The sequence below is a fragment of the Melopsittacus undulatus genome, chromosome 2 (genome assembly GCF_012275295.1).
Source record: "Melopsittacus undulatus isolate bMelUnd1 chromosome 2, bMelUnd1.mat.Z, whole genome shotgun sequence".
Lineage (NCBI taxonomy): Eukaryota > Metazoa > Chordata > Aves > Psittaciformes > Psittaculidae > Melopsittacus > Melopsittacus undulatus.
The window spans coordinates 104,432,924-104,445,446 of record NC_047528.1 but is presented as its reverse complement, the minus strand read 5'-3'; the positions used below and the strand labels follow the sequence as shown (position 1 = coordinate 104,445,446).

General features: G+C 42.2%; 1 protein-coding gene across 2 annotated transcripts in view; it reads right to left on the bottom strand.

Moving 5' to 3' along the window:
• Positions 1-12,523, bottom strand: part of PTGFRN (prostaglandin F2 receptor inhibitor) — a 68,094-nt gene that overhangs the window by 18,567 nt on the left and 37,004 nt on the right. For both annotated transcript variants that reach the window (XM_005144477.4, XM_031045021.2), the window contains 2 exons: positions 8,734-9,159; positions 2,371-2,790 (listed from right to left, as the gene is read on the bottom strand). In XM_005144477.4, coding sequence (XP_005144534.4) covers positions 2,371-2,790; positions 8,734-9,159 — 846 coding nt within the window. The remainder of the gene's footprint in view (positions 1-2,370; positions 2,791-8,733; positions 9,160-12,523) is intronic.

Here is a 12,523-nt window from a genome sequence, read left to right as displayed (position 1 = left end):
TTGGAGAACCCCAGAAGTCAGTGCAATTGACTTAATAGTTTCCCTATTAAGAATAAACACACTCTTAAGTTACTCATCACCCTCCCTTTAACTCAGGATTTAGCAGAGCAGTGCTCCCCAGCTTTTACAGTTGCATGGAGAGCTGCATGCCATTGCTTTTTCTGACCTTTTCCTGTTAGCATTTTCCCTCCAATTTTGGGCACCCTCTCATTCTCCCCAGAAAACACTACCTACCTCAGCAGTTCTGCCTTTCACCATTCCCATTTGGAAAAATCTGGCACCAACTTATTTTCCTGAAGCACAAGTCTGACAGCTGCCTGCACCACAGGATGCAAGATGAAGGTGTGATATCTGAGCTGTGCTTTTATAGCTGCTCCACAACTTTGCCATTTAACTCCAGCTCCCTGACTCAGTCTCATTTTGCATCAGAGACAACGCACCTCAGCAAACAAACAAAACCAAAGTAACACACCCACAAAACATCATCTGTCTCATATACCTGATTCCAAACAATTTTCCAAATAATAATTCCAGTTATTCTGTTCTGTGCTCAGCATGTGACCTCACCATGCTTAGAGATGAATGCCCAGCAGGGATATCTGAGCAATAACTGAGGGACATGAAGTTCGTCCATGAACTGAAGAAAGGAAGGTATTCCAAGACAGATTTTAACACATGCCAAGATTATTTTGGGAAATAGCTCTCCAGTAAATTGTGCTTGGGATCTCATTTCTCCCTTCATTCTTTTGTAAAGAATGAAAGGCTGCAAGGGTTTCAGGACCATCCCTTCCCCCTTCTTCAGCCCTGCTACTGGAATTCACACATTCCCAGGGCAGTTCTATGGACTGCCTCCCTTTCTTCAATCCACACTCCAGATCTGGGTGAAGAGGCTCGGAGTGTGATAGCAAAAAGAAGTCAAGACTAAACCATGCACAATTCCCTCCCTTGCATAGCTCCTAGGTTTCTCTCTGAACCATGGATATTAATAACATCCCATCAGACTTTTTGGATGGGAGTTCAAAGTGACATCACACAAGCAATGTTGGGAGACACACCACTTCTGTGCAGGAAAGCTTCCACATAAGGGTTTAGAGGGAATTGGAACAGATTTCATTCTTCCTGGTTTCTTGCATCACCCCTTTGCAAACGCTGCACCCCCACTGTGCCTGACCCAGGTATCAAGAGTAATAAGGTTAAAACTACACAGTGATGTCCTCACTGCAAGGCTGTCCCCCTACACTCAGCCCTTGTCCTTTTCCCGGTGTACCTAGTATAAGGAAGTTCAGTTTTCAGAAGTCACCTCATAGAGAATAATTGCCTTAGTTATGGATGCAATCGTAAGCCAGGCTGTTCTTGTCTAGTCATAGATACATTTCCTAAAAACCCTATTGTGCTGTTATAAGAATAGAATCATTCTCACATGAAAAACAAGGGATGTGAGAAGAGAACTTCTTCCAAGCTGTGTTTATGAATAGCAATGGGTGAGTGCAGAAGGCTTGAGATAAAGCAGCTAACGAGAGAGCTCCAACATCGAATGCACCTTTGGGCTACGCTGAGAGCTCTTCAAAAGTGCTCAAGAGGTCACAGCTTAGATGACCCCTCCACTTGTAAGTGCACCACCATTATAAAAACAACTCCCAAGGCACTCCCTCCCGCACGATAAGAAGTCAGTGTAAACATGCATCTCCAATGATCTAAACCAATGTCATCTATCTCTCCCTCCCTGCAAAAATATACCAGGACTGGCACACTTGTCTAGAAAAATCTCAACAGGTAGGCTTTGCTATAGCTGAAGGCTTAGGGTTTCAGCTCTGGGTACTGACATTCATCCCAATTTGTGGAGTTCTGTAATCCAGCCACAAGGGGCCTCTAAGGGCTTCCAGTGTCAGGATAAACTTGCTGAGATGTTACTGAAGTGTTACAGTTGTCTTGACCTGCCCATTTTCTGCAGTTACATCAACAGGAAGGTGTGCTTAGGTAATCTACTGGTATCCTGATCAAGTTTGTTTTGGAGCAGAAATCCAGCTTATATTAGTGTTCTTCCAAAGCAGCCACTACCTAACAACAATCTAGTGATAAAGCTGGCAAATGTGGCAGCAGTTATTCCATACCAAGAACCAGCTCTGAACCTGAAGGACCATAAATACTGCATTAGTAAAGAAAAACCCAGGTGTTATGATTACAGTGAAGTCAGTAAACATCTTTCTGTAAACAAGCAATAGCACAAAGAACACAAGTACCACCAAAAGAGACAGGCATAGCTCTCAGCCATCATACTATTTGGAGACCTCTTCCATGTTCCAAAGAGCAGGTATTTCCCACAGACAGACTTTCTGGCTCAGACACACCACTGCCAGATTCTATACCAACCTGACATCTGGAAGTCTATCTGGATAGGGTTGGATAAGCCATTCACCGCTTCATGCCACATGCCACCACCACCTGGAGACCAGGCAGTCACCACACAGCGATAGAGCCCAGCATCAGAAATCTGGGTCTGATACATCCTGTAGCGGAACTCATTCTCCTGGACCTTCTCCAGCACCACGCCATCCACACGAGTCTGGTCTGTCCAGTCTTCCAGTCGCACTACTGAATCCTGGTTCAAGGAAATGATGCGAGTAGTTCCGTTGGGATTCGACTGATCTGCTAGTGGCTTCTCAGCTGTAATGAGGACTGAATAGCGTGGTGTCTTGATGTTTTTTGAAGACACTTTGCATGTCATCTCAAAGGTGTGGCCTGCTACAAAGAATGGCTTCAATTTCACCGCCTCCACTGTGAGTGTGTAATCTGAAGAGGGAAGGAAATAAGTCGCAAAAGAGGGGTTAATACAATAAATATGTGCAGAAATTTCTGCAGCAACTTTTGATTCAGAAGATTACAAAGAAGCACAGACAAGTCCCAGCACATTTATCTTAACACATATGGACATCCCAGAATGCTACTCAACCTCATGCGCACACCAGTACACACCATTTTGGGTCAAGATGCACGATTTCAAACAAACAAACACCAAATACTGAACAACTAATGCAATACACAGGTCACAGCATGACAGGACCTCCAAGGTTTTTTTATTCAAAAGTAAAGGTATTAGTCATATAAGATTTAGAGTTCTAGCTTTACATTGGATGAGGACACTGCTAGAGTATTCACAACCAGTGAGAAAAGCTGCCACTAACTGAATGCCAACACTTAGTGTAGTTTCTTTTATTTCCCTTGAAAACCTAACAGCAATACAGACATAACTCGGCTGAACTCCCAAGATTAGTTGAAACTGCATGATAAAGAAGTTGGTGGTAACAGAAGAAATCTCCATCCCCAGCATCTCCATATACACACACCTCTGCATTTAGAGAAAGGTTCAATAAACCTCCACCTCTATCTCCATGTTCTTTTTTCTTGCTTCTCATGTATTCACCCGAGTACAATCCTACCAGAAGCCTTGATACTTCCCAACACCCATTTGGCATAAAAAATGCTAGTAACACTATTTAATTTCCTTCCCTTTCTTCAGCATTCTCCAGTCTGCTAGCTCCTCAACCCCAAGAATCCCTTAATTACAGGGTTAGAGAAAATTATACGTCTAGGAGCATAGCCTCAAAACACAAAAAATACAAGCTCACAGGGAGAATATGAGGACAGACTGAAATCAGAACCAGATAAATGAAAGGGAGGTGTTTGCTTCCTGGCACTGTGATGAAGAGGCATCCTGCACACCCAGGTTCTTCCCAAGGGAGGGAGGACTGAGGCACAATATATAGCTTGCAGTCACTTCCCAAAGTAGCAGTGTTGCAAAACTACAGCCAGTCGGACTTTCTGGACTTACTTTGGTGCATCATATTTTCCCTTCTCTTTATAAAAAAAAAAAGTGTAGACATGTTAAACAAAAAACTACACAGATCACTTTCATGCAAGGTGGAACTTTTCAGGAAAAGGGAAATAAACAATGGTGAGATTGCAACACGTCCCCCAAAACTGAAGTAAATGCAGTAATATTTATGCCCTCCCCACAAGAGCAACAAAGATAACTTGTCAAGATTACATTTTGCAGTGTTTTGCCTTCAAGCAGCAGTTTTCACAATGAGTAAACACAGCCCACAAGGTGAGAAACCGGGTATGACAACTTTAAATCAGTACTGTATAAAGCAGATCACCGTATAAAGCTATATTAAGAAACACCAGGAGTGATGAAGGCTGAGCTGCTTCTAGTGGTCTAGCTGAGCACAGAATTACTTGATACTCCACACCAAAGCACCAACACACTTCTACCCACTAAGTAGGAATACAAGAATGACACATTTAAGCACTCAGGGTACAATCACAATTGAAGTTGCACACATAGAGTCATTCTCCACTCCCTTGTGAGAGAGCTCATCATGCCTATTATTCTAGACTTCAAATCCATTTTTTCCTCATTCTGTGTCCATGAGATTCTGCTATCACCTTCTTCATAAGGTTGCAGCATTTAGGAGCTAGCACAGATCAGCCTGCCACATATTTTATGAATATAGTAGTACTTTGCTCCAAAAGCAGAAGAACAAACAGCTAGCTGTACTTTCCTGCTGCATATTGCTGCTTTTTGGGCCTTATGAGGAGGCTCTGAGCAAAAATTCCTCCTGATACAATCATTCTTTGTGCTGTCAATTTTCATGTCAGAGCACTGGGTCCTAGACACCAAAAAGAGATCCTGCATTTGGCCTATCATACATGAGCTTAAGGCAAACACTTCCACATGATCATAGCAGTACAGATGTAGCTCAGAAGAGACAACTTGCCAAAATTGTTCTCCAGAAGCAGCAGATGAAATTAGCATTCCATCACCCCTACCTAGAAAAGCAAGTAGTTGTTTCTGCATGTTACAAGAAAGAGACCAAAGATTTGGCACTTAGTTTAGAAATAACAGTAATCTGCAAGGAAAGCTAAGTTAGAAAGAAAAGTTTCTTCATATTTCTTATGTTAACAGAAACTATCCATCAGATCTTATAACATAAGAGGGGCCAAAGAGATCAAAGAACATTTTCCTCCAAGAACTACAGCTTAAGATCTCATTTCTACTCTAAGAATTGCCAAGAAAGCAGTATCTGTCTTGATCGCTGCTCTGCACACTTGCCCCTCTGCACACACGCCTGTAATCCCAAGCAGAGTCTCATCTCTTTCTCCTAAGACTCCATGAATGTAAAGCACGATCAGACACACCCTAGTTGGTCATATACAGAAGGCTGCAATCTGCAGAGTTTATGTTGGAAAGTGGTAAGGTAAGAGATCCTAAGTAAACCATACCCAAAACTTATAAAGTTTGGGCGCTACTCCAAAACAGAGGACTAGCAGCAGAAGAAATCCTAGCCAAATGATTCAGATAAAATGTGAGTAACAAACTGTACTCTGGAGCCTGGCAATGCATGCCTCTGCCTTCCATCAGTGGCCAGTTCAAGTAGTTAAGAAATACTATAATTCTCCTGTTGTTCTCTACCACAAAGTGCATGCTCAGCTTCAAGAATACTTCCTGGGTAGTGACTGACCAAAAAGACTTTTCACCTAATCTAACCCACTCAAATTGCTAGAGAAGCCTAACAGCTATGAGGGCAAGGAAGCTTTAGGAAACAGCAACGTGTTCCCTGCACTCCACTGACTCCAGTCAGGAAAGTAGCATGATAACCATTGCTAACAGTAATCTCAGATCCTAACGTCTTGTCAACCGCCTCTGGTACCACCATCTCAATATTCATAAAGGCTTCTTCATCCCCCAGTGCACTAACAAGATTGCAAGTACAGAGAGTGTAACAGCCATTAAGGTAATAACAGCTTTGCTTTTGTAGGAGAAGATGGCTATACAATATCCTGAGGTATAATTGTAGCCACAGCAGCTCTGATACTAAGAGCTCTGAAAATACAGCAGGCACACCAAGGCCTGCACCACAGCCGGATGACACATGTATATACAACGCAATGGTGCTCCCAACAGCCACACACACACACACACACACACACACACACAACTAGACCACCCTCACTGGCCTGCTCCTCTGCCAAGCAAAGCACATGAACACTTCACCTTCATGCAGACAATGGGCATAAGGAGCCCAGCCACCCCTGACTGGGGCTTGTACACTTACTAATGAACTTTCTTGTTCCTGCACCCAAATTGGCACATATACCTGGCAGCTTGATGACATGGGTATGGGAATTTTTTTACTCAGGAAGAACTTCCTGTCTGTACTGTGCAGTGTGTTAGACAGCAGCAATGGTTAAGTCAAATGGGTGTAGGCATATCACCTGTTTTCTATTCACAGGGCTTTCTGAACAATTAAGATGCCCTTGCTCCCAATTAAATGTGATGGGAAGGCCTAGGCAAGTATTTAGCACAACATTATGTTAAATACAATTACTTTGTAAATTAAAGACAGAAGTATTAACTAAACCCCAAATAATCCTTTGGGATTTAGAATTTCAATTAGAAGATAATGTTCTCTTTTGCAAAGAATTCCATGCAGAACTAAAGTTGAAAACACTGGTTTAGGAAAAAAGCACCAGTTCTGCATTCCACTGCAAACAGCAACCGTATTTTAAATGTAGGCAGTGCTCACACTGAGTAAGTAAAATTATTTTTAAACTACTGAACTCTTTTCTGGGTTGAAATTCATTTACAGAGCAAGTCAAAAAAGTCTTCCTCCCTTCCTTTACCCCTTTTTACTGATTGGAATTTGTACTCTAAGAAAACAACATAACTGATGCTTTTCATTTTTGAGATGATATAAAGATGCTTTCTTTGCCACCTTGGCAGGGAAGAGGGTAAAAGAAAGAAGTGAAACAGAAGAAACAAATCAGGCAGACCATGTCAAAATCAATGGTGATCTATGATAGCAATTGGTTGCATTTTTAAAGTTGAGTGAGCAGAGAGATGTGAGCATTATTGGTCCCAATGGAACAAAATAGAAAAAGATGACAAAAAACTCTCAAGTTCAAAACTGGCAAATATACAACTTCTTATACAATACACAAAAAGGACTGACATCTTCACATGGAGTTTACATTTCAAGCAAAGGCATCCTTATCCCAAATGCCCTCTCTGCTGACTGACCCACCAACAACATAAAACCATTGCTCTTTTATCAAAACCAGCCTTTTTCAAAGTGAGATTTCTCTGAAGTCCTTGGAGCACTGCTCTAAAGTTAACACAGAGAATGCAAGTAATAAAATTGTTGGGAAGAAAAGCCTCTATGTAGGCACAAGCTATCTAAGGAAGAGGCAAGTTTCTGTTGTCTCCTTCGACAAACTCATGGGAACCTGGCTGCTCGCTTTTGGGACTCAAATCATCAGAGATGCTTGTCAAAACAACAGTCAGAGAGCAAAGGCAGCAGCAGATTAACTCCTTCATAGTTGCTGGCTACAGCACTGGGCTCACAGCCAAGTCTGGAGCTCACATTAATAGAATATGGAAAGGGACAGCACATGTAGAGAAAGGCAACTGCTGAAAGCTGGGGGTGGAGAGGGAGGATGCACATGAGGAGTGGAAAAGCAGCAGGGGAAATCAAACCCTCATATAATTTTCCTCCCCACCTTCTACATATATAACATGCCTTTTCAGGAAGAGAAAGTGCTTGTAGGAGAGCTCACTTTCAGATCATAAATCTCTCAACTCAGAGTTTTGCCAACAAAACGTATTTTTCAGCATGGAGACTATAACATTTACATTTGTGTTGCAGAATCAGCAGCTTTTTTGGAATAAAACCAGAAACAAGGGAATGTTCACACCTGTCATGGTTTGCTTTCCCTCAGAAATGTCAACACAGGCTGAGACTTTTCAACTCCAGCTGGTCTTCCTAGCTGTTCCAAAGGCAATGATCCATTACACACGCATGCACACACACGCTCTGTGTTATGCCACAACAACTGAATGGTGACCAGCATTCAGCATTAATGAGAGATCTCATTGCCGCTGGAGAAGTCAGCTTCAGAGGGAAAAAAAAAACCAACATAGAATCACAGAATCAACTAGGTTGAAAAAGACCTTTGTGGACCATTCTGTGGATGAAGGGGGTACTGAGCAAGCAGCTCAAAGTTTCTCTTTCCACTAAAGCAGAAACACAGCTGAAGCTCTCCAGTTTGCTGATTAGCAATTATCCGTAAACTGATCTCAAAACACTTGTCTCTGAAATAAAGTTCTCTGCCTGTGGATGCCTGAGCTAGCTCGCTTCAGCCTGAAAAAAGGCCACAATCCATGCAAATAACTGAATTACTTTGCTCTGTCACCCACTTATTTTTTGATGGTCTATCTGGTACTACTGTGCTCATGAACTTCCTTGGAAGTGTGTTCTAAACATGGGCTTATAGGAAAGATTAAAAAAACACTTCAGTTAGAGAAGACTGAAAGTGAGTGACTTTCCTCTCTGCACCTCAAGACAACCATGTTGCTAGCAGAAAGATGCATCCTATAGAGATCGAAACACTCCAAGTGATGAAAGGGTACAATGACCCCAGCATAGTGATGCCACCCCTGCCACAATGACAGCCTGGCTCCTGGAAGTCTCAGCACAGGTTGACTGACATACCTCTGCTTTGCACTTCCACTCCAAACTGTTGCATAAAACTAGTGAGTGCTGTTAAGTAGTTACTTCCCTCCACAGATAAGAGGCTTTTACATTACGCAGTACTTTTTATCCTCTTTATAACACAAAACCCATTTCCAAAGCCCATTAGCAAGCTTTCAGCAAACAGGTGCAAGATTCCTACCTTGTGTTGCCCAGAAAATGCTGACAGATGCAGAAGTCACATCTTTACTCTTTACCCAGCTGTTGTTTCGGTGTCTGCTCCACGCAGAGATGACACAAAAATAATCCCCTCTGTCGCTTTCTGAAGTCCACTGGATTCGGAAACTGAAGGTGTCAACAGCCATTTTAGAGAATATAATTTCCCCATTCTGAGTTCGCTCTCTGCTCCTGTCCCCAAGCTGCAGAGTCCAGTCTGCATCCATGGTGGCCAGGACTTCCGCTGTCACCACATCATCACTGCGCAGGCTCTGTCTGTAGTACCAGGAAACTGTGAAGCGGATGTTTGCTTCAGTGTCCTGTGCATTTGTGATCCTGCAGTTGAGCTCTGTGGGGTCATCTGAAAACTTGGGTGTTTTAGAGGCATTCAGAAACACCTCATAGTCTGGCTCTGCAGGAGAGGAAACCCAGAAAAAAAAGAGGTTAGAAGCTACAAGTAGAAGAGGAGAAGTGTCAGAGCTTGTTAAGAGATATTTCTAACTTCTAACATAATTTCTGCAGAAGTACCTGAGCTAGAAGCCAAATGCCAGAATATGAATTTTTCCTACAAGACCTGGGGACTGTGAACTTTGACTTCAGCTCTCAGACTTGCACCAGTCTGACATAAGTACCCCAAGGCCCACATTTCTGAATAAGAGTTTCTATTTTGTATGTTTAGTCATACCATTTTAGAAAAATCAGGACTAAGATCTTGTTGAGCAAAATCATCCCCTTCTTTAGGCCTGGCCCGGAGAACCCACCATGTGGGTTCAGTTTCAGCTCAGGCAGTCACCTTCTGCACCTATTCAAATGCCTGAGGGCAACCTGCAGCAACAGGGGACTTATTCTCTAGCTTGGATTAACCAAAGACATCAAATTTCCCCAGTTCTTCTCTAGGTTAAGAGGCCATTTCCCACCCTGAAGTGCCTCTTTTCCACACTTAACCATCCCATTATGTCTCTACAATACAGTTTAAGAATGCTAAAAAACAACCCAAAAAAACCCCACCTTGCCCACCCAGACACCAAAACAAGGGGGCATGGGTATCACCATTGGCACTGGCCACAACCAGCACCAAGAGTGGGGCACAGTACATTTCAAGATGCAGCATAATAAATACTAAGTAGGTGAAGAGTCAAAAATCAGAAGAGCTTCACAGTCTAAAGAGAAGTACATCTTATGCAGCTGTGAGACTGGAATACCTCAAGCTTGAAGAGGAGTGCCTGAAATTCATGGGTTAAGAACGGGCTGTTGTATTTAAATCTGAAATAGCTGGCTGTCCAAAACCTAAAAGTGATAAGGCAGCCACATGACTATTTTCTCTCAGACTACTGAGATAGCAAAAGAAAAAGATTACAGCCACAACCTCACACCACAAAGGAAATACATATTTATTTACTAGTGTTAAAATATTTTTCTGCCTTCTGTCTACTATAATTCAGAAAAAAAAAGACTAGATTTCCAACTGTTTGTCCAGCACTCATCACATGGCTTTTACATTGTGTTCAGGGCTCTGTATTTCTTGCTTTATGTCTTACTTGGCATTTTGCCCTCCTAGAAACAATTAACTGAAGCTATAATTGGGACAGGGACTGCAATCCAAGGCTAAAACTTAGGCTTAGCTCACCAATGAGCCAAGATAATAAAGCATCTTAATAGAACTGCTGTGCAAATTGTGTGTGCACACACTTAGACTTCAGATGCAAAGAATAAAAACAAGTGTATCAAGCAAGTTGACTGCTTGCAGAAAAGATTTCTCACCATTAAGCGTTCTGCATGCAGTGTCCTTGCATCCAGCAAGAGATGCTGAGTATCTGCAGTGTTAAAAACATGGAATTACTGCTTACAGAAGTCTGTAGTATGTATTACCAGTTAAAATAGAGCTAATTTCTACACATTTTCAGTGTAAGAAAGGCAAAATAAAAATCTATGCAATCAAGGCATAGATTATTAATGGTGCCCAAACCCCACTTTTAAGCCCCCATAGATCCTACAGCTACACTACTCTTCCTGTCTTGTTCAAAAAACACTGTTCTTCTTCAGGGCCTCATGGTTTGCTATTTTCTTATCACTCCATCTCCCCTTCCCTTCCCCCCCCCCCCCAAAAGAAGGCATTCAATACCAATTAATATTTTCAGAGCAGCAAACACTATGAAAGCAGAGACTCTTCTTTAGACAGGAACACAAGGAAAAAGCTGCAAAAAATTTGCTTTCTCAGAAAATCACTTCAGGTTTATTTGCAGGCAGGAGAAGGGCCACTAAGACAGTTTTGGCTCTGACGGCACCACTCCAGCTAGGTGCTTCACCCTGACAGACACTCAACCAGAGGATTTAGAAAGAATAAAAGGCTGGCTAGATAAACCTCGTTCCTCTGCTCTGTCAGCTGTCAAAGAACAGCCTCACTGATAGTTCAATGACTTAATACTCCAGCAGCTCTTAACCTCCATTTAAGAAGGAGTTGGTGAATTCTGTATGCAGTTGAAAACCTGAAATGCTGAAGATTTATTCTACTTTCCCTTGCCCTAACAACCAAGCAACTGCTGAAGAGCAGATTTTATTCTATCCTGCTCCAAATAATGCCAAATTGGAATGGAGAGTGTAAGGAATAGTTCTAGAAGTACACACACTACAAGACAGTACATGAGCGTGCAGTGCACCTGTGCATGCGTGAACACGTGTGCATGCATGAGCATGCATGCAAGTGGGGGAGAAGGGAACACTTACAAATTTAATATGCAATTTGAATGGCTGAATGAGGACAGGAAAAGAAGACATTCATCACTTAAGCACTTCTAGCATACATTACAAGTATATGTGGAAACAGCCATGGCTCAACTGCTCTGTACAATGGCAAAATCCAAAATTTAAAGTAATTGTTGCTGAGTTTTAACCTTTTGATGTAGCTATTTCTGAAAACCAAACTTCAGAGCAGACTCTCTTTATATAGAGCTCATTCAGTACATTTATGTTGGAGGAACTCTGCCTTTGTAACCGGACAGCACCACCAGTTTCTGGTGACAAGAGGTTCTGAACAGGTACATTGAGACGGTTTAGGTCTGGATACTTGCATCTAGTCAAAGTTGGGAACAAGCACCAAGCAGTACAGCTCTGCCAGTTCTCCCCCAGCTCCCATCTAAGCTCATTCATGTTCCCAACACAGCCAATAGTTTGTCAGTTTTAGCAGGCACAGAAACCTTGCCTACACAGCATCCTGCAACTTAATCCTGAGTTTCACTGCTTCTAAATTGAAGCTATTCTCTCCTCAGGATTAAGCCAGGAGACAGGATGGGTAGGCTGACACACCTAGACCCATCCCTAAAATAAGAGGCTTTTTACAAATTTTGCTGGAGTTTAATTTTTAGTATTTCTCCCAAGCAACTTCTAAGGATATTCACATAAACAGAGTTCAGCTGGGATAATACAAAGCTTTTGCTTTACAATCTGCAGTATGCATATGAAACAGTGGATCTCCAAAACAGATTTGTCTTGGGAAAGGGGTATAGGAAAAGATGCTGCCAGGCTGCTCTTGTGCACCAGGTAGATCAGCTAAGCCTTCTGAATCTCTTTTACTGCTTTCTGTTCCTCACCTAGTCAACAAGTCTTAAAGAGACAACTGTTAAACACAGCTGCTTCTAACCAGCACTTTGCAAAACAATGTGGACATTGACAGTATTAGAGCTGTAAGAAAGGAAAACTTGGAAGAACAATTGGGAGATAAAGGAAGGATAAAATAAAGAGATCATCAAGTTTAAGTAGCTTCCCCCACCCCACTGGTG